The 25,538-nt window shown below is 41.3% G+C and overlaps 2 protein-coding genes across 8 annotated transcripts in view; one reads left to right on the top strand and one right to left on the bottom strand.

Annotated features, from left to right (window-relative positions):
- Positions 1-15,469, bottom strand: part of TP53BP2 (tumor protein p53 binding protein 2) — a 213,890-nt gene extending 198,421 nt beyond the window's left edge. Inside the window, exon 1 of the mRNA XM_081491600.1 lies at positions 15,374-15,469. The gene's annotated coding sequence lies outside the window, so the exon portion shown is untranslated. The remainder of the gene's footprint in view (positions 1-15,373) is intronic.
- Positions 14,879-24,292, top strand: DEGS1 (delta 4-desaturase, sphingolipid 1). 7 transcript variants are annotated; one of them, XM_081491617.1, is made up of 4 exons: positions 15,619-15,862; positions 17,017-17,163; positions 20,193-20,935; positions 23,792-24,292. In XM_081491617.1, exons 3-4 carry the CDS (start codon positions 20,219-20,221, stop codon positions 23,936-23,938), a joined length of 864 nt encoding a protein of 287 aa, XP_081347743.1. In that variant the 5' UTR covers positions 15,619-15,862; positions 17,017-17,163; positions 20,193-20,218; the 3' UTR covers positions 23,939-24,292. The 7 variants fall into 7 exon arrangements, with proteins under 7 accessions (XP_081347740.1, XP_081347743.1, XP_081347746.1 ...); XM_081491620.1 differs by having other exon boundaries at positions 15,619-15,957; XM_081491616.1 differs by having other exon boundaries at positions 15,619-16,031.
- The last annotated feature ends 1,246 nt before the right edge of the window (positions 24,293-25,538 follow it).

Below are 25,538 nucleotides of genomic sequence, written 5' to 3'. Positions count from 1 at the left end.
AAAATAATCTGGGGCAGGAGGGCTATATTAAAAAGTTTTTAAAAAATTATTAGAGCACTTGTACCTCCTGAGCCTGATAGGTATGGGAAAATAGCATCCTTTTCAGGACTGAGGGAGGGTATATGTCTCTCTAAATGTTTAATGTGGAGAATCTTTTTTCAGCAAGAGCAGCTAAGCCGTACCTGTTCCTGTGATACAATAGGAAATATATAAACTTGATCTTTATTCTTGGTTCTTGACATAGAGCTCCTAAATGGCTTGGAATTCCTTGAGTCATCTGGTGTTTTTTTTTTTTTTTTCTCTCGAATGAAGCATTTCTTGGCAGGGCTCTAGATGGCTTCAGGATGGGGCTTTGTCACCAGAAAGGCCAGGGCATGATTAGAGAGTTAGAATTTTCAGCCTCAATCCCTAGTCAGAGAACTAAGATCCCACATGCCACAGAGCAACTAAGATGAATGCACCTCAATGAAAGAGCCTGAGTACTCTAGAGCCTGTGCCCGGCAACAGGAGAAACCCCCACAAGCCACAACGAAGACCCAGTGCAGCCCCCAAAAAAGAAAAGTAAAGCGCTTTCCTGAGTTCTGTGAGTTATTCTAGCAAATTATCAAACCTGAGGAGGGGCTATGGGAACCCCCAACTTAGAGCTGGGCTTGGTCAAACATTCATGAGGCCCAGGACTTGTGATTGACATCTGAAATGGAGGACCACTGAGGGGACTGAACCTTTAAATTTGTGGAATCTGATGCTAATTCTCGGTAGGTCATGTCAGCAAGTTGAAGACATGATGTTGGAAAAGACTCCACCTATTTCATGTCAGGAGAAAAAAAAAAGCCTCTCATTTGGTGTCAGAAAAGAAGCTCCTTTACACATCTGCCAGAAGAAATAATTTCTGTATGTTCATGTTCAGGCTCTGTACATTTTATGGGCAATAATGTGAAAATTCTTTCCTCTTTTTCTTTCTTCCTATTTTTTTTTTTCTGAAATGGTCTGTACCAATTCTAATGCCTCTCCAGGCATCAGTGGACCAGAAACATAGTATTTTTAGGAAGGCATGAGCCTTTTATGGTTTTATTTTGGATATGCATTATATCAATAAAAGCCTAGAAAACAGCCTCTGTTTTCTAGAAAATTCAAAGCATTGAAAAGCTCTAAGTCCCCTGTATATTTATTACAAATAAACAAAACAGTCACTCAGCCTGCAAAATCCAGACTCGGAAAGAATAAAAGCTACACACCATTTCCTCCACTCATGGGTATGGTTGGCAACTGCTTCACCCTGTGCACTGTTCTGTCACAGGTTCGTGGTGTTCACAGGGTCTGGAGCCCTGCCATCCTCACAGTGCAAATCCCTTCCAGATCATTCCCTTTTCCATTCAGGATTTGGAGCCAGATAGCCTTGGTTCCTTCTTGAAAGTGAAAGTGGAGGTCGCTCAGTCGTGTCCAACTCTGCAACCCCATGGACTATACAGTCCATGGAATTCTCTAGGCCAGAATACTGGAGTGGGTAGCCATTCCCTTCTCCAGGGGATCTTCCCAACCCAGGGGTTGAACCCAGGTCTCCCACATTGCAGGCAGATTCTTTACCAGCTGAGCCACCAGGGAAGACCAAGGATACTGGAGTGGGTAGCCTATCCCTTCTCCAGCAGATCTTCCCGACAAATCTTCTAGGAATTAAAGGGAGAAGATCTTCCAGGAATAAAACCAGGGTCTCCTGCATTGCAGGCAGATTCTTTACCAGCTGAGCTACTGCCATTTTGTAAGCTGTGTGATCTAAGATGCACCACTTACAATTCCGGGCATTAGCTTCCTCATACAAAACAACATGGGGAACATGTGACATATCTCTCATCAGGGAATCTGAAGTCCAGGACGTTTCCTTCTAGTCTTTGCCCTCTACCCCTCTTCCAAGTCATGATGTTTGTTTCTCATCAACCAGAGACACTGGAGGATGCAAGAGTCATCAGAGCACAACTGCTTTCGGAGGAGCTGGACGTGGAAGAGTGCTGACAGGAGCAGATAATATGTTTTCTTTCATAGCTGCCCTTTACACTGTTCTGCTGAATTCTGACTCAGATGAAGTCTCAGGCAGAGCCCAGAGTCTTTCAGTTTCTCTTGATCACTAACAAATTAACTCCCTTTATCTGGGTATTTAAAACTCCAGTCTGATCCAGGTAAACATGATATTGTCTCACTGGACTAAAAGCTTCTTTTCTCTTTCTACCGGTCAGGCCTGATTTAGGCTTAGATGTTTACAGAGGAGAAAGGTAGGGAGGAGGATATTTCTTCCTGGCTTTTCCTCCGCCCCCCTCTTGCAGGATTCTGTGGCATCTAACCTGGGGGAGAGGAGGGTGAGGAAGGTGGGAGAAGGCGAGGGGGTGATAGGCAGGTTTTTTTAAAAGGACAGAACCCCAGACTACTGGTACAGTTTTCCTCTGCCATGCCAGCAACCATGAAGGTACAAATCCAGCCCTTGTCAAATGTTATACTCTGACCCATTTCACCTGATTTCCCTGCTGGCAAAGCCACTACCGGCAGAGACCTTCTGTCCACAGACAGCTCCTAAGCACCTCTCACCTTTAGGTATTGTCAGGCCCAAGACAGGGACTAGCCCTTGTGTGTCCCCAGACACAAAAGTCAAGTTCTAGGGGTGGTTTCATGAAACTCTCATTTGGCCAGGATTTACAAAGTGACAACGCTTTTTTCCAGCAAAGCGTGTGGTTGGTTCGTGCACCAGGGAAGGGTGCAGCCCTTCTAAAGCCCAGCCCACCACCATTAACTCACTCTAAAGAAATTTAAGAAGTTCTATTACTTTTTAAAAAAATTTATTTACTTGATTGAGCTGGGTCTTAGTTGTGTCACTCAGGGTCTTTTAGTTGCAGCATGTGGGATCTAGTACCCTGAGCAGGGATTGAACCTGGGCCCCTGCATTGGACCACAGGACCACCCAAGAAATCCTCTCTATTATCTTTCTTGATTATTCTCTTTGCTTCTTCTTACAGACACTTGGGTGGGGGGTGATACGCTAATAATAGCAAAATTTATCCTTGGCAGGCATTAGTTTCCTCATACATAACAACGTGGGGGAGCATGTGACGTATCTCTTATCAGAAGTCTGAAGTCCAGGACACTTCTTTCTAGTCTTTGCTCTTTGCATCATCTTTGAGCATGACTGACATGGAGCACCTGACACCCTCCTGTTCACAGTTTTGGAGGCTCTAATAAAGCACCTAAACAAAAGGAAAAGTCAAATTTGTATCCAACATTAATATACTTAGGATTATGCTTTTAAACTTGTTGCTTGAGAAGGTTCTCACAAAATCGATCACACATTCCACAAGTTTGAATTCCTCTCTCTGATCCCACGTCTGCAGATGAGCAGAGACTTCACATAGATTTCTGCATACACTGAAAACGCATGTGTATTTTTCTTGGCACCAGACTATCAGGGAGCGAAGGCGGCTGGCAACTTTCAGCAGAAGCAAGTGAAAGTCTACTTGCATTCGAGGAAGAGTCATGCTTGCAGAGCTTTCCCACAGATTGCCTCCTGACACACTGATGTTTTACTATAATCTACAATCTGTGTCTCTTCAATACCTCTAGGGTTGACAGAAAGAAATACATTTGGGAAATACAATGACCTTTCCCCCCAGTCTACTACTTCAGCAATTTTGCCACAAGAGTAGCTTCTTCTGAAGTGTTTTTTCTACAGAAAAGTATCACTTCACCTATTTTCCAAATAGTGTCATAGGTGAAATAAGATGCAAGCAATTCTGTTCTGTATGTTCTGTGCATGAACCCATCGTAGGTCAGCATTTTTGCTTATGGGGACATGACTTCAAAGACCAACCTGAGGGACTTCCCTGGTGATCTGGTGGTTTGGATTCCATGCTTGCAATGCAGGGGACCCGGGTTCAATCCCTGGTCAGAGAACTAGGTCCCATATGGCGCAACTAAAGACAAAGATTCAGACAAATTAAAAAGAAAAAGACCAACCTGAACAGGTTCTACAGTTTTCTTAATTGAAAGCTCACTCCTATTGCTGAATCAAAGTTTATGCTAAAACATTTTTCAGACTCACTTTGGAGAGATTAGCAGCAGATGACAGATTGGTGCCTGTATTAGTTTCTACTGCAAACTTATCGACTGGGAAACTTAATCAACAGAAATTTACTATTTCACAGTTCTACAGGCTAACACTATGAGATCAAGCTGTTGGCAAGGCTGATTCCTTTTGCTGTGATGGAAGGATTTGCTCTAGAACTCTATCCTCAGCTTGTAGATGTCCATCTTCACGTTTCCATGGCATTTGCCCTGTATTTGCACATTTTTCTTCATTAAAAAAAACCAATTCTATTCTTTGGATCGTATCATCTCTATCTAAAATTCAACAGATTTTTTCTCCTGTCAGTTGAAATCAACTGTTGAGCCTCTTTAGTGCAGTTTTCATTTTAGGTCTTACACTTATCAACTTCAGACTTTCCCTTTAGTTTTTTTTTTATAATTTCTGTCTCTTCATTTATATTCTCTATGTGATGAGATATTTTCATCACACCTTCCTTTACCTCTTTAAGCACAGTTTTCTTTAGTTGTTTGAGCATATTTATTGTTACAGCTGTGAAGTGTTGTTCAGTCTGGGCCCTGTCACAGAAAATTTCTGTCATTTGCTTTTTCCCCTTTTATGGATCACACTCACTTTCTTTGCATATCTTCTTTTTCTTTTTTTAATTCTGAAAATCGGACAGCTTGGGTAATAAATTGTAGCAACTCTCAATACTGATTTCTCCTCCCCCATCCCTCAGAGTTTGCTGTGGTAGCTGTTTGTTTGTTAAGTGAATTAGTTGGACTTTTTCTTTTTTTTAATATTTATTTATTTGGCTGCACCAGGTCTTGGCTGCAGCAGTTGGGATATTTTAGTTGCAGCTGTGGCATTGGAACTGTTAGTTACAGCATGTGGGACCTAATTCTCTGATGGGATGGAACTCAGGTCCCCTGCATTGGGAACGCAGGGAAGTCCCTTAGCTGGACTATTTTAGTGAATTCTATTTCTCTACCATTGTGAAGGCCTTAATGTTGCTCACCATGGGGCATTGCCCTGAGGTCGTGCACTCACTCAGTGATTAGCAAGATACTTTTAAAAAAATTATTTTTTTCATTTTGGCTGCACTGGGTCTTCGTTGCTGTGTGCGGGCTTTCTCCAATTGCAGCAAGCAGGAACTACTCTTTGTTGTGGTCTACAGCCTTTGCCTTGCTGTAGTTTCTCTTGTTTCAGAGCATAGGCTCTAGAGCATGGGCTCAGCAATTGTGGCACATGGGCTTAGTTGCTCCATGGCATGTGAGATCTTCCCAAACCAGGGACCGAACCCATGTTTCATGCATTGGCAGGTGAATTCTTATCCACTCTTCCACCAGGGATGTCCAGCAGGGCACTTTTTGATTATACCTTTCCCTGATGTGGTGGCTGCTTCTTTTGGTATTACACCCAGCTGTTAGGTTTCTCTAATTGCAGGCTGATAACTCTATTCTTATTGACAACGTCCTCGAGCATAAGTTGCTCCACAATCTGATTCAGTTAAATGTGAGCCCCTTTCCAGGGATGCAAACGAGTTGATGTGAGGATGATTGAGAGCCAGTATTCTTAGTCTGCCACAGTTGTTGTAGAGCTCCCACTCCATGAGATGGCAAGTGGATGAATGGACTCTTGACGTCCTGGCTTCATTTCTCCTGGAATTTAGCCTCTGCAACATGGAACTGTGGTGAGGGAGTTGAAGTGGGAGCATGAGAAATGCTGGCAATCTGTCCCTCCTAGAACGACACCATAGCCCTTTACTGGGAGCTGGGGAATGGGGAACCTTATCTTCTTGGCCACAGCTGCCTGGGGAGGTGCATCTGTTACACTGAGATTGGGTTGATGGGAGTAAAAGCAGGTCATCATTCAAGTGCTGTAGACATTTGCTGTTTTTGCTGAAATTTAGTAGATCTTTTTGAATAAATATTTTATTTGCTATATGTCCTTAGGACAATTTCCACAGACTTTAAATAGCTGTTGTTCTCTAAAACATCCACCAGTTGTAGTTGTTTGGCTGGGAGTGAGAACTTCTAAAATGGTATCTTACTGTAGATTTTAATTGGATGTCATTGATATAATAAGGTTGAACATTTTTCACTTCATCCTGGGTCATTTGTGTTAGTTTATGCCTGTCTGCCCTCAGATCCACTCCTCATGTTTTCCTGCAGTGCACTGTAGAGGAGCTCACACCATGGGCTCCCATGTCAACTGGATTCTGGCTGAGTTTGGTTAATAGGAGACACTGAGGGGAGGACACTTGAAGACAGAAAGGTGAAGCCAAGGAGTTCTCCCCTCCCTTCTCTACCCTGGGCTTTGCCTGCTGTGATTGTGGCTTGAGCTCTTTCCAGACATGCTCACTGCAATTTCAGCTTCCATTGGGTAATACTACTTTTTGGGGCCCTAGAACACTTTCTCCTACCTTTGTCTCCTTCCAGCTGAGGGAACGGGAATAGATTCCCATATTGTCCTCACTATTCCCTTTGCCTCTCAACTCCTCCATCACCTGTATAACTAGTGCCCTATTCCCTCTGCTGTAAATACTTGACATGGTATCTGCATGTCAGATTAGACTCTGATACACTAATGCTTCCTTTTCTGTTGAAGTCTTAGTTTTTACTTTTTTATCTTATAGTCTCCCCTTTTTTCTTTTTAATTCTTAAGAGTTCTTTACATATTTTATATTAAAGTATGTATTTTATACTAGTCCTTTGTTGTTTGTTATGTGTTGGAAATCTCTTCTCTCAGTTGATGGTTTGTCTTTTCACTCTTCATGATGACTTTTCTAAAATAATTTTGTTTATTTTATTATTTATTTTCAGCTGTACTCGGTCTTCGTTGCTGTGCAGGCTTTTCTCTAGTTGTGGTGAGCAGGGGCTGCTATCTAGTTGTGGTGCATGGGCTTCTCACAGCAGTAGGCTCTCTTGCTGTAGAGCATGTGGACTTCAGTAGTTGCGGCACATGGGCTTTGTAGTTTCAGCTCCTAGGCTTTAGAACACAAGGCTCAGTAGTTGCGGGGCATGGGCTTAGCTACTCACCGGCATGTGGGATCTTCAAAGGTCAGGAACCAAAACCCCATCTCCTGCACTGGCAGGAAGACTCTTCACCACTGAGCCACCATGGAAGCCCTTCATGATGACTTCTGATGAACAGTTTCTAGAGTTAATGAAGTAGTCTACTTTTAAAATATGTTTTCTTGATGGTTTATACTTTTTGCATCTTCTTTTAAGAAATCACTACCTAAACCTCCCTAAATATCTTCTGTTCAAAATCTTCTTAGTTTAACCTTCCACTTTTAAGTCTATAAGATACACTGAACTAATTTTAGTGCAAAATATGAGGTAGGTTCAATCTCATGTTTTCTCATATTGATAACCAATTATCCCAGCACTATTTTTACTGAAAATCTTCTCTTTTCCTCACTGATCTTATATTTCTATACTGATAGGATTTATTTCTGTACCCTCTATTCTGTCTCATTATTATATTATTTATCCCTGAATTATTACTATGCTATCTATATTATACAACACTATATTATTAATATGGTATCTTCAAACTATATATTAAAGCTGTATAAGAATTTTTCAGCTAGTGAACTAAGTTCTCTCACCTGTTCTTTTATAGATATATTTTGGCTATTCTTGACCCTTTTACTCTTCTACATAAATTTAATATGAATTTATCAAGTTCCACCAAAACCTAATTTTTTTTAAATTTTTTAAAAAAATAAATTTATTTATTTTAGTTGGGGGCCAATTACTTTACAATATTGTAGTGGTTTTCGCCACACATTGACATGAATCAGCCATGGGTCCACACGTGCTCCCCATCCCGAACCCCCCTCCCACCCCCCCACCAAAACCCAATTTTAAATAAAACTACATTGAATTTGTAGATCAGTTGTAGGAGTGGGAATAATTGACATCTTTGTTGTATTTAGTCTTTCAATTTATGAGCCTATTTCACAATTTGTCTTTAATGTCTTTCAATAAAAGGTTAATATTTTCTTTTAAAGATCTTATACATCTTTTGTTAGATTTGCTTTTAGGTCCTTTTTTATGTTATAAATGTATCTTTCTATTTGACTGCATTATTTAACTGGTTGTTACTGTGTATAAAAACACAGAAGATTTGAAGGGAGTCAAAAGGTACAGGCTTCCAGTTATAAAAGAAATAAGTCATGGGACTATAATGTACAGCATGGTTATAGTTAATAATACTATAATGCATATTTGAAAAGTTGTTAAGGGAGCAAATCTTAAAAGTTCTCATCACAAGAAGAAAATTCTGTAATTATATATGCTGATGGATGCTAACTAGACCTATTGTGGTGATCATATTGCAATACATACAAATACCAAATCATCATGTGGTACACCTGAAACTAATACAATGTTACATGTCAATCATACTTCAAAAACTGAAAGATTTTTGTACATTGATTTTCTATTTACCAGTTTTGCTAAATTCTCCTATTTAAATAACTCATTTCAACTGGTTTTTCTATATAGATGTTGCCAATAGACATGAACTGTATCAAATCTTTTTTCTGCTTCTTTTGAGCTAATGATATTTCAGGTAAGTTGAGAGAAGACAGGAAAAAGGCATGATTGTAAGCTTGTCTGGTATAATCAGGGAGACTGAAGTGTCATAGGGAGGGCTTGCTTTCAGCATGATGGTTCAACAGAAGTTTAGTAAACATTAAGGGAAATTCTAAATCCAATGGGCCTGAGGGCAAACACAGAATCTTGTACAAACAACACCTCAGAGATAAGGAAATCAGCTGATATATCATAACTCCAAAAAAGTGAGGTCCATAAGCCTTGTGTGGGGCTTCCCTGGTGGCACAGACGGTAAAGAATCCACCTGCAATGTGGGAGACCTGGGTCCAATCCCTGGTTGGGAAGATCCCCTGGAGAAGGAACAGCTATCCACTCCATTATTCTGACCTGGAGAATTCCATGGACAGAGGAGTCTGGCAGGCTATAGTCCATGGGGTCACAAAGAGTTGGACACAACTTAGCAACTTTCACTTTCATAAGCCTTGTGAAGGTTATGGTTGGAAGAAACTTGGAGCCTGGGAAGAGAGGCCTGATGGATTGACTCAGATTGGAGAGCATTGTGGGAATAAAGATAGCAGCAGTAAGTAGGAGAACATGATGCAGCACCAGACACACCAATGAGGCCAGCAGAGCAGAGAATGGTTATTATTATGATTAAGGTTCAAATTCATGTTGTTTAAGGGTCAGCTGTAGTCTTAAAAAATGAATTACCAAAATTAGAACATTCCCTCATATCATACACAAAAATAAACTCAAAATAGTTTAAAGACCTAAATATAAGAACATAAAACTCCTAGGAGGAGAACATAGGTAAAACATTCTCAGACACAGATCATAGCAATATTTTCTTAGATCAGTCTCCCAAGGCAAATAAACAAAAACAAAAATAAATAAATGGAACCTAATCAAACTTAAAAGCAAAGGAAACCATCAAAAAAACAAAAAGACAACCTACGGAATGAGAGAAAATATTTGCAAATAATACAACCAACAAGTGGTTAATTTCCAAAATATACAAACAGCTCATATAACTCAATATTAAAAAAAAAACACAATCAAAAAATGGGCAGAAGACATAAATAGGTATTTCTCCAAAGAAGACATACAGATGACCTTACAGACACATGAAAAAATGCTCAATGTTGCTAATTATTAGAGAATTGCAAATCAAAACTACAATGAGGTATAACCTCACACCAGTCACAATGGCAATCATCAACAACTCTACAAATAATAAATGTTGGAGAGAGTGTAGAGAAAAGGGAATCCTTCTACACTGTTGGTGGGAATGCAAATTTTTACAATCACAATGGATAACAGTGTGGAGGTTCCTTAAAAAAAATTAAAAATAAAGCTACCATTTGATCCAACAAGCCCACTCCTGGGCATATATCCATAAAAGATGAAAGCTCTAATTCAAAAAGATACATGTACCCAAATGTTCACAGCAGCACTATGTACGATAGCCAAGACATGGAAGCAAATTATCCATTAACAGATAAATGGATAAACAAGGTGTGGTATTTATATGCAATGGGATATGACTCAGCCATAAAAAAAAAAGAATGAAATATTGCATTTGCAACATGATATTATCATGCAACAAAAATTATCATGCTAAGCGAAGTAAGTCAGAAAGAGAAAGACTAATATTATATGATATCACTTAAATGTGGATTCTAAAAAATAGTACAAATGAATCTATTAACAAAACAGAAACAGACTCATAGCATAGAAAACAAACTTGTGGTTACCAAAGGGTAAAGTGGAGGGAGGATAAATTAGGAGTATGGGATTAACACATACTACTATATATAAAACAGATACTCAACAACAATTTACACAAGGGGGATTTCCCTAGTGGTCCAATGGCTAAGACTCCATGCTCCCAATGCAGGCTTCCTTGTCAGGGAATTAGATCACACTTGCTGCAACTAAGAATTTGCATGTTGCAATGAAGATCAAAGATTCTTTGTGCTGAAACTAAGACCCAGGATAGCCAAATAAATAAATAGATATTTTTAGAAAAAGAATGTACATAGGGGACTACGTTCAATATCTTGTCATAACTTATAAGGGAAAATAGTCTGATAAATATATATAGCTGAATCATTTTGTTGTATAACAAACAATATTGTAAACTGAAATAAATTAACAATATTGTAAATCAATTATGCTTCAGTGTTTAAAAATGAATTCCCATTAAAATGTTTTTAAAAATGGAAACTGAAAAATTCAAATGGAAGAACATCTTGATTTCAAAAATATGGTTATCTTCTTCTGAAACTACATTATCTGACATTTCCCAATAATCATCAGGAGCTATTGGGATTTGCCCACAACTTTTGAGAGCAGACTGGATAGTAGTGCCTTTCTAGAATGTCTGGTATGATTAAGACAAACTCCCATTAAAAAAAAAAAAAAAAAGACAAACCCCCTGGCAAGAGTAAGAAAAGGAGGGCTTCCCTGGTGGTCCAGCGGTTAAGAATCCACCTTGCAATGCAGGGGACACCGGTTCAGTCCCTGGTCTAGAAAGATTCCATTTGCCGCAGAGCAACAAAGCGCCTGCGAGACACAACTGTTGAGCCAGTTGTGAGGCCAGGAGTGGCAACAACTGAAGCCCGTGTGGTCTAGAGCCCATGCTCCACAACAAGAGAAACCACCTCAATGAGAAGCCTGAGCATTGCAACCAGAGAGCAGCTCCCACTTGCTGCAACTAGAGAAAGCCCGTGTGCAGCAACCGAGACCCAGTGTAATCAAAAATAAATAAATAAATAAATCTTTTAAAGAGTGTACAAAGTATATATGACCCACAGCAAAAGACATCCAGAATTTTTTTTTAAGTAAGAAAAAGGTATGAAAGTAAGACAACACAAGATCTTTTAAAAGCCCAAACTAAAGAAACATGTATGTATGTGCATCAGTTCAGTTCAGTCGCTCAGTCCTTTTCGACTCTTTGCGACCCCAGGGACTGCAGTATATCAGGCTTCCCTGTCCATCACCAACTCCCAGAGCTTACTCAATCTCATGTCCATCGAGTTGGTGATGCCATCCAACCATCTCATCCTCTGTCATCCCCTTCTCCTCCCGCCTTCAATCTTTCCCAGCATCAGGGTCTTTTCAAATGAGTCAGTTCTCTGCATCAGGTGGCCAAAGTATTGGAGTTTCAGCTTCAGCATCAGTACTTCCAACAAATACTCAGGACTGATTTCCTTTAGGATGGATTGGTTGGATCTCCTTGCTGTCCAAGAGACTCTCAAGAGTCTTTTCCAACATCGCAGTTCAAAAGCATCCATTCCTCGGTGCTCAGCTTTCTCTATAGTCCAGCTCTCACATCCATACATGACCAATGGAAAAACCATAGCTTTGACTAGATGAACCTTTTATAGCAAAGTAATGTCTCTGCTTTTTAATATGCTGTCTAGGTTGGTCTTAGCTTTTCTTCTAAGAAGCAAGAGTCTTTTAATTTCATGGCTGCAGTCACCATCTGCAGTGATATTGGAGCCCAAGAAAATAAAGTCAGCCGCTGTTACCATTGTTTCTCCATCTATTTGCCATGAAGTGATTGAACCAGATGCCATGATCTTAGTTTTCTGAATGTTGAGTTTTAAGCCTACTTTTTCACTCTCTTTCACTTTCATCAAGAGGCTCTTTAGTTCTTCTTTGCTTTCTGCCATAAAGATGGTATCATCTGCATATCTGAGGTTATTGATATTTCTCCTGGCAATCTTGATTCCAGCTTGTGCTTCATCCAGCTCAGCATTTTGCATGATGTACTCTGCATATAAGTTAAATAAGCAGGGTGACAACATACAGCCTTGACATATTCCTTTCCTTATTTGGAACCAGTCTGTTGTTCCATGTCCAGTTCTAATTGTTGCTTCCTGACCTGCATACAGATTTCTCAAGAGGCAGGTCAGATGGTATGGTATTCCCATCTCTTTAAGAATTTTCCATAGTTTGTTGTAATCCACACAGTCAAAAAGGCTTTGGCATAGTCAATAAAGCAGAAGTAGATGTTTTTCTGGAACTCTCTTGCCTTTTCAATGATCCAGTGGATGTTGGCAATTTGATCTCTGGTTCCTCTGCTTTTTCTAAATCCAGCTTGTACATCTGGAAGTTCTTGGTCACAAGTTGAAGCCTGGCTTGAAGGATTTTGAGCATTATTTTGCTAGCGTGTGAGATGAGTGCAATTGTGTGGTAGTTTGAACATTCTTTGGCATTGCCTTTCTTTGGGACTGGAATGAAAACTGATCTTTTCCAGTTCTGTGGCCACTGCTGAGTGCATGTGCATGCCTATGTGTAACTAAAATATTTGCTATTCCCCACAAAAATCCTATAACTGAGTTCTCCTTTTCTTTATAATGTCAAAATCCACATTCAATTCAAATGTAAAAGAACTAAGTGAAAATATTCCCTCCCAACCCTTTCCCTCAGATTCCCACATTTTCTCCTAAAATATAATCATTTCTTGAGTGTCTTTCTAAACCTATTTTGTGCATACCCAAGGAAAAATATATTATATATGTATTATGTATACACTCCCCACTCCTGCTTAGTGTTTTGCATTTAATGGTATATTTTGAATATTAATTCTTATTAACACATAAAGACCTTCCTCATTTATTTTTAGTGAGGCATAGTATAACATTGTATGGTTAACTGCATGCACCATTATTTGTTTGTTTTAGTTTGTTCAAGGTTTTTCCCTCTAGTATGAAACACTAACAGATATGGACTTAAAAAAACAAAATAAAACTGTAACCATAAAGAAAAAAACTGTAACCATAATATAACACTGTTATCACAGTTAAATTAACAACTCCTCAATATCACCACATATCTAATCAATATCTGAATTAAATGATCGCATGTCAATTTTTAAAACTTTTCACAATTTGAATCACAATCTAAATAAGATGAATAAGCTGTGGGCTTCCCTGGCGGCTCAGTGGTAAAGAATCCACCTGCCAAGGCTGGAGACACAGGTTCTGTCTCTGATCCAGGAAGATCCCATGCCTCGCAGCAACTAAGCCCTTGCCAGAACTATTGAGCCTGTGTTCTACAGCTGAGGAGTGGCAATTACTGAAGCCCCCGGGGCCCTAGGGCCGGCCTGTTCTCTGAAACAAGGGAAGCCACCACAATGAGAAGCCTGCTCACTGCAACTAGAGAAGAGCTCGCAAAGTAAAGAAGACCCAGAACAGCCACACACACACACACACACACACACACAAACCTAAAATGCTGTAAATACAATTTGTAAAAGACTTAAAATACAAAATCAATAAATTGCAATTGATTGATGTTTTTTGCAGCCCTTTTAATCTGTCGGTTTTCCCTCTTTTCTTTGTTTCCCTTGCATTTTACTTATTAAAGTATTCAGGATGTTGTCCTACAGAATTTCCCACAGTCAAGATCTTGCTGATTCTATCTCTGTGGTGTAGTTTAACATGCTCCTCTGTTCTATTTTCTATACATTACCATTTGGTTCTAGGTATTCGATCACACTTGGTTGTGGTTGTGTGCATGTGTGTATGTGGTGTTTTACCGAGAATATCCTGTTGGTTATCTTCCTTTTTGTAATCTTAGTCAGTTTCTTTTTTATTGGAGAAGCTGTAACTAATTTTGAGACAAAATGTCTTCTTTCAGGAAGAGGCGGTGGTTCAAACGACCTGTGACAAATGTAAGGTTGAGCAATGAACTTATAAGAGAAATGGTCACACTAGAATAATTCAGGCAGAACAACAAATTCCTCATGATTTTTCACTCTCAACGACAGTGATTTCCTTTTTCTTAATTAGCTCTTAATCACCACACTCTCCGCATTTTTTCCTGAGGTAATATTTCCAGGAGGCAGCCAAAAACAGCTCAGTAAATAATTTGCTTTTCAAAATTAAACAAAACTTGGGCAAGTTGCCACTGATTACTGACCAAGGATTCTTGGGCTCAAGCTCCAGCCTCCCCGCAAGGCGCTAAAGCGCAGTCTCATTTCACTTGAGACCTTCCTGCCTTTTTCACCTTTTCCCGGGCTCGGGCACCAGCACCGCGCAGGACAGGCCTCAGGAAGCTGGGACTTGCAGGAACTCGGCATCCCGGCTCATCGCCGAGTCACAGAAAAAGCAGAAAAAAGCGCCGCGGAGCAACGGAATCCCGCCCCGCGGAGGGGGCGCCCGCCTACCCCACCCACCTCCAGGCCGGGGGGCGGGGCCTCGGGACTCCGCCCGGCCTGCGTCTCCTCTCCCGCCCCTCCGCCGCCGGCTGACACGAGTCGCGGAGCGGTCGCCTTCGCTTTCGCCTCCGCCCGAGAGGAGAGTGGATACGAGCGAGAGCCCGCCGCTGGCCCGCGAGCCGCCGTCGCCGCCGCCGCCATGGGGAACCGCGTTTCGCGGGAAGACTTCGAGTGGGTCTACACCGATCAACCGCACGCCACTCGGCGCCAGGAGATCCTGGGTGAGGCTCGGGCCCGCGCCCCGTTATGTGCGTGCGCGGCCTCCCGCCACCTGGACGCGCCTTCCCCGCGGCGGCCCCTGCTCGCCCGAGGCCCGTTAAGAGCCCGCCTCCCGGCCGCGTCCCCCCGCCGCCCGAGCCCGCGCGGCGGGGCCGGCCCTCCCGGGCTCCGGCCCGGCTCGTGAGGGAGGGATCCCCCGCGCGCCCCCGGCCGGCCGCGCGGCCCCGGACCTTCGGCGGGGAAGGCACAGGCGCGTCCCCGAGCGAGGGCGTCCGTTCGGGGACAGGGTTTGCTTACAGCCGGGTCCGCTCGGCCAGACCGCGCTCGGGTAGATCCTCTCGCCCGGAGATATTCGTGCTGCCAGTGGGCGCAGTGACCTCCTCTCCCTTCCCCCTTCTCCGTCCCCCCTCCCCCGCCTCTTTCTCTTCCTCTCCCTTCTTCCTCTGCCCGGCGGCCCCGGGCGAAGCCAGGCTGGGAGCGTGTGCGAGGCAGGGCGTGGTCCCGGAGCATCTAGAGGCCCACACGCGGGGCGCGCGGACGCTGGCCGACGCCCGCTAGCGATCCCGGCGCCGGTGGCTGCAGCCTTGGGCCCAGGGATGGGGCCGGTGGTGTTCGACCCGTTTGCTCCCAGGGGCCTTTCGGACCGGAAGGATAACCGTTCCAGGGCCTAAGTCCTGGGGTGTTCACGCTGATCTCATGGATCCTCACAAATAAGGCTGGGATGCAAGAGGGGCAGATTCATGTATATTTTTCATCCATCCCAGTTTTTTTGGACGAAAAGGCTAAGTATGGAAGACTTGCCAAGATTAGCCTTCTGGTTTCCTGACTGCTAATTTAGGGCCTTTACACCAGGTTAAACTAGGCCCTAACAACTCTAGGAGGTGTCAGGCGCTCAGCTGTTTGCTGCTTCTATATTATATAGAGAATTCTCTCATCTCTCCCAGGGTTGTGTTAGGTACTGTGTTGAGTGCTTTACAAACATTACCCAATTTAATCTTCCTAGTGACTAGGTCGATGTTACCCCTAATTTAAAGATGTGGTAGGAGTGAATAACTGTTAGAGGGGCATTCTGATCTGGGTTAGATTCTACCACAACGTTTGCTTTTGTTTTGAAAATCTGGAAACTGATGGGTGGCAAGTTGAATAGGAGGAATTCTTTCTCAGACAAAGTATCCCCCCAGTTTTTCTTGTCAGCATCCATTCGCCAAGTGAAAAGAAAAGGCAAGTCCCTGCTCTTTTTTGGAGTCAAGTAGAAATGTCATGTTTTCACAAAAGGAAAGGAATTAGACCTTTAAAAACTTCCATAGTCGAGCAGACTGTTAAGAGTTGGCTGTTGAACACCAGTTTGCCTTCTCCAGATTGCCGGCCTCCTGAATAAAGCAACTGTTCCTTTCCAACCAACACTTGTTTCTCAAGTATTAGCAAACAATGGAACCTGAGTTGGGTAACCCGTGGTCATATAACTAATAAATGGATGAATCTAGATTTAAACCCATATCCTTCTGACACTAGGGACTCTACTCTGTTAAATAAATCTATAAATTGTGGGAAAAAAAGGCATTAGTAGATCCCATTGAAATGGATTTTTAAAAATCGAATCAATAAGCTGGGAGCTTGAACATTTATAGTTGGTATTAAGGCTACCCCTTTAAGAGACTTTGGTTCTTGGATGCTTTGTTTACTATTTTTAATCAAAATGTGTATTTTGCAAATCACACATAAGAGATGGCTAATAGTACATTTTAATCTATGCCTAATCAATACACGAATAAGAATAATCTGGTCTCCACTCTGTAAAAACCAACTCCTGAATACCAGAATTTAGCTATCTGTTTAATATTCAGAAAATCAAGGAAGTGAAAAGGTGTTTGTCCATGCTTATCTCAACATAAACCTTTTTTCCACAAACTTATTATCACTGGACCATTTCATTTGGACAGTAAAAGGACTACAATATTTCCTGATGAAGATACCAATCATTTTCCCTGCAAGTGTAAATACTGCTCAGTGTTCCATTTCAGCGGTGGAGATGGAATAACCTCAGAAAAGATAAGAATCTGGAAATTTGTTTAAATTATATTTAAATGGTGAGATATTTTTGAAATGTGTCAGGTTGTGACAGGGAGGGAGGCACAAGAGAACATGGATATGATAACAGCCAACATCCATATGGACCATTACTATTGTTTAGTCTCTCAGTCATGTCCCACTCTCTGCAACCCCACGGACTGTAGCCCACCAGGCTCCTCTGTGCATGGGATTTCCCAAGCAAGCTTACTGGAGTGGTTTGCCATTTCCTTCTTCAGGGCATTTTCCCCACCCAGGGATTGAACCTGCATTTCCTGAATTGACAGGCAGATTCTTTAACACTGAGCCATCAGACAGTGAAAGTGAAGTGAAAGTGATCGCTCAGTCGTGTCTGACTCTTTTTGACTGCATGGACTGTATAGTCCATGGAATTCTCCAGGCCAGAATACTGGAGTGGTTAGCCTATCCCTTCTCCAGCGGATCTTCCCAACCCAGGAATCGAACTGGGATCTCCTGCATTGCAGGCGGATTCTTTACCATCTGAGCTATCAGGGAAAGGATGATTACTAGTAGGTCATATAATTGCAAGAAATGTTCCTTTTACTGCTGTACTTCTACTGGGAGACTTTTTTTTTTTAACTGCCTTATTAAGATATAATTCACAAACTGTAAAGTTCAGGCTCCCCCTCTCCTTTTTTGTTTTTGCCCTTGCTGCACAGCATGTGGGATCTTAGTTCTCTGACCAGAGATGGAACTTGAGCCCCCGAGCCCCCTGCATTGGAAGCGCAGAGTCTTAACCACTAGATCGCTAGGGAAATCCCAAAAGCTCACCTGTTTAAAGTGTACAATTCAGTGGAGTGTTGTTTTTTTTTTTTAATATATTCACAGTTTTAAACTATTACTACAATCTAATTAGAAAGTTCTTGTCACCCCAAGAAGAAACCCTATACTCATTAGCATTGAGTATATCCTTCACTCACACTTCCCAGTCCTGGGCAAACACTAATCTTTCTGTTTCTGTAGATTTTTCTATTCTGGACATTTCTTATGAATGAGGTCATAATACTTGGTCTTTTGTGACTGACTTCTTTCACTTAGCATAATGTTTTCAAGGTTCACTCATGTTGTAGCATGTATCAGTACTCCATTCCTTTGTGTAGCCAAGTAATTGGACTTACCTTCCTGTCCTGCATTTTAAGCTAGAATTCTTCATTTCACTTTTAGAGAAAAGAAGGTGAAGCTGCTCCTCTTCTTTTTGTTGTGCTGGGTCAAACATACTTCAGTTCAGTTCAGTCGCTCAGTCGTGTCTGACTCTTTGCAACCCCATGAATTGCAGCACGCCAAGCCTCCCTGTCCATCACCAACTCCCGGAGTTTACCCAAACCCATGTCCATCGAGTCAGTGATGCCATCCAACCATCTCATCCTCTGTCGTCCCCCTTCTCTTCCTGCCCCCAATCCTACCCAGCATTAGGGTCTTTTCCAACGAGTCAACTCTTCGCATGAGGTGGCCAAAGTATTGGAGTTTCAGCTTCAACATCAGTCCTTCCAATGAACACCCAGGACTGATCTCCTTTAGGATGGATTGATTGGATCTCCTTGCAGTCCAAGGGACTCTCAAGAGTCTTCTCCAACACCACAGTTCAAAAGCATCAATTCTGCGGTGCTTAGCTTTCTTTATAGTCCAACTCTCACATCCATACATGACCACTGGAAAAACCTTAGCCTTGACTAGACGGACTTTTGTTGGCAAAGTCATGTCTCTGCTTTTAAATATGCTATCTAGGTTGGCCATAACCTTCCTTCCAAGGACTAAGCGTCTTTTAATTTCATGGCTGCAATCACCATCAGCAGTGATTTTGGAGCTCAAAAAAATAAAGTCTGACACTGTTTCCACGGTTTCCCCATCTATTTCCCATGAAGTGATGGGACCAGATGCCATGACTTGCCAAACCACTTGCCAACATACCTGCCAACCCACAAAACCAAAGTGTGTATCTGGGCTTCCATTATCTGGAGTGGCAGGATACGAAGAAGAATCTACATTTGCCTCTAGGCGATACTTCCCTGAAATGCAGGTTTTTATTACTAGCATATTCCATAATACTTGGTTAGATATTTACATGTGAAGTCAACAAATAATAATCTAACACAAATTAGCATTGTTCAGTTCTAATGCAGAAGGAAAGAAAGAGGCATTGTGAATCAATAGAGTCCTTTAGAATTTACACTAATTTGAGATAACTAGAAGAAGTCTACATTGACAGAAATTTATACATCTAAATGTCTGAAAATACGGAAATGGTTAGAAGTTACAACAAACTGGCAAGTAGAAGTGACTTAGTATAAGGAAATTATAAAACCTAAGTCAGATACATCAGTTTATCAGACTATGATTGCCACTTTTGAAAAACTTACAAATTTAACATACAGAAATTTTTAAGAGTGAAAAGGGAACTAGATAACATTTATTCATGTTGTGACTATCTTTCTGTTAATGTAGGGAGGGTCTAGATTTTGAGGCTCATTTTTTCCTACAAAAATTCTCAAACTTGTTGTGACATGATATTTAGTAACTTTACTGTTAGAATATACTTCTTCCCGGGACTTCCCTGATAGTCTAGTGGTTAAGATTTCACATTCCACCCTGGAGGAGGGCATGACAAACCACTCCAGTATCCTTGCCTGGGAAGTCCCTTGGACAGAGGAGCCTGGCAGGCTACAGTCCAGAGTTGCAAAGAGTCAGAAGCAGCTTAGCACCCATGCATACTCTATTTAAAGAAAAAAAAAAAAAAAGAGTTCCAATGCAGGGGGTGTTGGTTCCATCCCTAGTTAGAGAGCTAAGATGAAACAGAAATGGTATTGTAACAAATTCAATAAAGACATTAAAAATTGTCCACATCAAAATATACCTATTTTTAAAAAACAATATACCCCTTCCCTGTAGTAGATGAATATTTAATAGTCTCAGAGCATATGATGATTTGGAAAAAATTAACTGATGTGTAAATTGATATTAGTTTAATTGCAAAACTGTTATGCACTTTTCTCAGTCTGTGATTTTTTGTTTGTTTGTTTTTTCCTTACAGCAAAGTATCCAGAGATAAAATCCTTGATGAAACCTGATTCCAACTTGATATGGATTGTAATTATGATGGTTCTCACTCAGTTTGTTGCATTTTATTTAGTAAAGGACTTAGACTGGAAATGGGTCCTGTTTTGGGCGTATGCCTTTGGCAGCTGTATTAATCATTCAATGACTCTGGCTATTCATGAAGTTTCCCACAACAGTGCCTTTGGCCATTGCAAAGCTATGTGGAATCGTTGGTTTGGAATATTTGCCAATCTCCCTATTGGTGTCCCTTATTCAGTTTCCTTTAAGAGATATCACATGGATCATCATCGATACCTCGGAGGCGACGGCATCGATGTGGACATTCCAACCGACTTTGAAGGCTGGTTCTTCTGTACTACTTTCAGAAAGTTTATATGGGTCATCCTTCAGCCTCTGTTTTATGCTTTTCGACCTCTGTTCATCAACCCCAAGCCAATCTCTCATCTGGAAATAATCAATACTGTGATCCAGATCACTTTTGACATCGTGATTTACTATGTTTTGGGAGTTAAATCTTTAGTCTACATGTTGGCAGCCTCCTTACTTGGCCTAGGTTTGCACCCGATTTCTGGACATTTTATAGCTGAACATTATATGTTCTTAAAGGGACATGAAACTTACTCATATTATGGGCCTCTGAATTTACTCACCTTCAATGTGGGTTACCATAATGAACACCACGACTTTCCCAACATTCCCGGAAAAAGCCTTCCCCTGGTAAGTAAAGGATTTTATACATGTTCTAATTTCTGATGGTTCTGCGATCACAGTTAGCCTTGACTTGCTCATTTAAAGTGAAATGTAGTATATTTTGTCCATCTAGGCAGTTCATCAAAGAAAACAGCAAGAGTCTTAAAAGTCCTGAGTTGGGCAGCCTAATTTTACAGAGCTCACTGTCCTGGATCCCGAAGCCTTGTGGTGATGCATAAGGTTTAGAATGTTGGGGGGTCTGTAGAATCAACTGACATGTAAAGTAATTCAGATATGGAAAATGAAATTCCCTCTGTGGAGGCAACAAAAATTTACAAGATCATAATCACTGTTAAACTGAATACACTTAGCTAAAGTTTGTGATGGTTTATTGTGAAATACAAATACCCTGCATATTTGCTCTGCAAAATAAGTGAATGTCAATTTCCAGTGGTGCAGACTTCCCACAGGCAGGGAGCATCCGTTTCCTGTCACAGTAGACTTTTATCTTACTGCTTGTGGAGTAAATGAAAGGCAGCATATTGACACTCATCCTTTCATCCTTCCTCAAAGGATAATCCTCTCCAAACTTCAGTTATATTTCTGATGACTTCTCTTATTAGACTTTCCATCCTCAGAAGGGATAGCTTTTACAATTCCATTACCAAAAAATGTTTCTGTAATTCTAAAAAGGGGAAGTTGTATGAGATGTATCAGTTTTTCTTGATTTTTTTATTTTTTTAGCTGTGATATTAAGGAAACCATAACCAGATATTTTATGCTAACATATCTACTCACCCAAATTTTATAGATTTCCTCGTAAGTTTTTAACTGTTGACTGTTTACAAACTTGCATACAACATGACAACTAAATATAACATTTGATTATTGATTGGATTACTAGTTGAGGAGAGAAAAGTCTAGAAAGGACATTGAGTTAGTGGGGAAGTTTTGAATATGAACCACATAATAGGTAATATTGTGTCAGTGTTAAGTTTCTTGGGTGTTGAATGGTATTATGGTTTTGTCGGGAAATGTCCTTGTTCTTGGGCCTCCCAGGTGGCTAAGTGGTAAAGAATCCGCCTGCCATTGCAGGAGATGCAGGTTCGATCCCTGGGTTGGGAAGATCCCCAGGAGGAGGAAATGGCAACCCATCCCAGTATTCTTGCTGGGAAAATCCTATGGACAGAGGAGCCTGGCAGGCCCCAGTCCATGGAGTTGCAAAGACTCGGACACAACTGATCACATACCTTTTTCTTAGGAGATATGTGTTGAATATTTAGGGTGAAATATTCAGGGTAAGTTTGTACATAACATCTGCAACTTCTCTTTCAGCAAAGAGCAAAGTATGTGGTCTTTATCATATATGGAGAGAGAGAGAGAAAGTGGCTGTGGCATAGTGTTAATTGGTGGACCTAAGTGAACAGCATATGGGTGTTGGTTTTGTTGTTCTTTCAACTTTTCTGTCAGTTTTGCGTTTTTCAAAATAAAATGGGGGAAATCACCACACAGCTGGCTGAAGACAGTTTTGAACCTGGTGTGATATGCCGGTGTGGCTGCTTTGTCATTTTGGTTGGAAAGTGTGCGCACCTTTGCTCACCTCTTCTCTGCCTAGGAAAGTACATTTTTGTATTTTTAAGAGATTAGGGCTTCTCAGGTTTCTCAGTGGTAAAGAATCTGCCTGCAATGCAGGAGACACAGTTTCAATCCCTGGGTCAGGAAGATCCCCTGGAGAAGGAAATGTCAACCCACTCCAGTATTCTTGCCTGGGAAATCTCATGGACAGAGGAGCTTGGTGGGCTACAGTCCATGGGGTCACAAAAAGAGTTGGACATGACATGGTTTAAGGAGAAAGCTGGTTACCTTTGAACAAAATAATTCACTTTTTCCAACATAAGCCACATATTTTGACTTGTAATTTTCTTGAGTAGTCCGTAAACTGAAAACTTAGTTCAGCTCAAACATTACCTGCTCATGGTTCATCAGTGAGAATTTATTTCCCACTCCATTCCACGCATAGCTGAACTAACAGACATTCTCAAAGTTCTCTGGTCTTCCTTTCCTGCCTGTTCTATGGTGTATACCAAGAAGTACCTTGTTCTGCAATAGCTGTGTTGCAGTAATTATGTTGCATGTAACGATCACATGGTTAGTTAATAGATATGCATAATAAGGTTTCTTTCAACATCTCTATTGAAATGTAACTCATAGATACAATTCATACACTTAAAATGTACAATTCAGTGGTTTTTAGATTGTGTGGAGCCTTACAACCATCACTGCAATCACATTTGTTGAAATCACAGTATTTTATTCTGCCCTAACTAGTCTTGCTTGCTAATCACACTGGCAATAGTCATTTTTTTAAAAAGACATTCTCAACTTGAGGTGGCTGAATTGTGCACTTGATAAGTGATTAATTTCTAACTGGCATGCCACAATAATTGATGAGTATTTGCAGGCAGGTTCCTTAATGTCAGCGTCAAGTGGTGCCTTGAAACCCTGCAATGCAGTCATTCAGTATGACATTTAAAAAACATCAAGTTGACTGGATTGCAAGTATTTGTTGTTAAAAGATGGCAAGTGCCACATTTACAAGTAAGCTAGTAAACTACAAGTAAATTTACAAGTAAATTAATCCCTCAGAGCTTGTTGGAAAGAGTCCGTAATCCTAGAGGGTCAAGGATGGTTTATTCCCAAAATGTAAACTGCTTTCTGTTTAGAATTCCCAAAGCTGCTGCTGTTACTTATTTATTTGAGAGGGAGGTAGGAGAAAGTCTCATGGTTTATTTTCTGAGTGTGCATGTTAGACATCCATCTGTCATCTTTAATAGGACTCTGTTAACACCCATTATTCATCTTGCTGTATTTTTTCCCTTCTAGGTGAGGAAAATAGCTGCTGAGTACTATGACAACCTCCCCCACTACAATTCCTGGATAAAAGTGTTGTATGATTTTGTGACGGATGATACAATAAGTCCCTATTCGAGAATGAAGAGGCATCGGAAAGGCAATGAGGTTCAGGAGTAAATGTCATTAAGACCAAAAGAACTCCTCTCTGAAACTTGATCATAACTGAGAAAGTGGAATTTTTGCATTATTAAATTAAGACCAACTATGTTTAGAAGCTGCCCTCATACAAATTCAGAGTATGATCTTCATGGTGTCAAGAAGCTAATCTGGCTTTAAAGAGTCAGTCTGTCTGTGCAGTGTTCAGCTTTACTCATTATATTACCACTGTGGTGGATGTTTCCACTTAGGTCTGACCCTTTGTAAGCATATCATAAAAAAAGCTTTTAAAAAGCTATTTCTATTATGTTGTTTTCACTGTAAGGATTTACTTTATTAAAATAGCTAATAAACTGAGCTATTAATCACAATAAATAGTGTTTATCACACTTTTTTTTAATTAACTATAACCAGAGACTGGGGTGAGCTTACTGAGTCCAGCACAAGCTTACTCATAGGTAAGGACATTATTGAATTCAATCATGTCCAACAACTCAACTCCCTTTTCTGCGTGGACTCTCAGATTAGAAGTAGCTTTACTGATAGTTTTATGTCATTTCATTTCAGCAGAAACTGGTTAGGTCTGATGGTAGATGGCTGGTGTCAAGTAGCCAGTATAGGGGGTTATTAGGCTGGCGTTCCTGGTGACCTGAAACATGTCACTCGGGTAAATTTATTGTAATACAGTGAACTATTTTAAAAGTAATCTTCAGTATCAAAGAAGTCAAATAGTCTACAATTTGTACACAACACCAACCTCAGGTGTACTGAAGACGAGATACTATAAAATTCCTACTTGTGTAATTCCCAGCTGTATTACACTTTTGCCTACTGGTGGTGAAAAGCACAATACTCACCCTCAAATAGACTGATTTTTCACAGACCTAATTTTGGGGGACAAAGTACACGTGTACACGTTTAGAGTCATAATAGAACCAACTTTACAATTCAGATGTACATGCTGAGTCAAGTAAAAGTATCTGGTAAAACCTACCAATAGGTTTGACGCTAATTGGGCCCTAGGTTCTCCCTGAACCCTCCGCTCCCCTTGCATACACAACTCTGGCTGCAGCTGCCACAGGTGGCAGTGCCAGACCAGTGCTGAAAGCCCCTAGATCTCCTGCCAGGTTAGCCCTGTCGGTTCCATTTCCTGCTGAGTCAGTAGAGGGGGTGCCCCATTGTCCTTCCCCAAACCCGTTGATTCTGCTTGCGCACCTCTTCTTGTTTGGTGGAGGTTTCAGCCTCCTAGCATCTCTGGGCCAGTCTGGCTCCCATCTGCCAACTATGGCTGTTCTTTCTGTCACTGGCAGTGACTTTTCCAAAGAGAGACGGAGAAATCGGCGGTAGGGGAAGGGCATAGGAAGGCTGGGCTGCACAGCCTTGAAGGCGCAAGGACAGGTCCCGAGACAAGGTTCTGTGGCTTTGCCCACATTCACCCTTCTGCCTAGATTCCCTTTATGCCTTCCTGGCCTGTGTAGCTTGTCCTTCAGGCTCACATCAGTATTCAGTAGCCCACCACCCCTCCCCATCAGGTCAGGTGCCACTTTTGGACTCTCCAACTAGTGCTTACCTCATTTGTGCTTCAGTTCAGTCCAGTTGCTCAGTCGTGTCCAACTCTTTG

Source organism: Giraffa tippelskirchi, chromosome 5, assembly GCF_054371585.1.
Source record: "Giraffa tippelskirchi isolate mGirTip1 chromosome 5, T2T-mGirTip1v1.2.pri, whole genome shotgun sequence".
In the NCBI taxonomy this organism is placed as follows: Eukaryota; Metazoa; Chordata; class Mammalia; order Artiodactyla; family Giraffidae; genus Giraffa; species Giraffa tippelskirchi.
Note: the sequence above shows the minus strand (reverse complement) of the source record. Positions and strands in the feature narration are given on the sequence as shown.

Excerpts from the sequence above, each read along its gene's own strand:
- DEGS1 (XM_081491613.1), top strand. The coding sequence starts at position 16,204 with ATGGGTGGCAAGTTGAATAGGAGGAATTCTTTCTCAGACAAAGTATCC. Across the intron at positions 16,298-20,192 it reads TCGCCAAGTGAAAAGAAAAG|CAAAGTATCCAGAGATAAAA; the intron begins GCAAGTCCCTGC and ends TTTTCCTTACAG. Across the intron at positions 20,936-23,791 it reads CCGGAAAAAGCCTTCCCCTG|GTGAGGAAAATAGCTGCTGA; the intron begins GTAAGTAAAGGA and ends TTTCCCTTCTAG.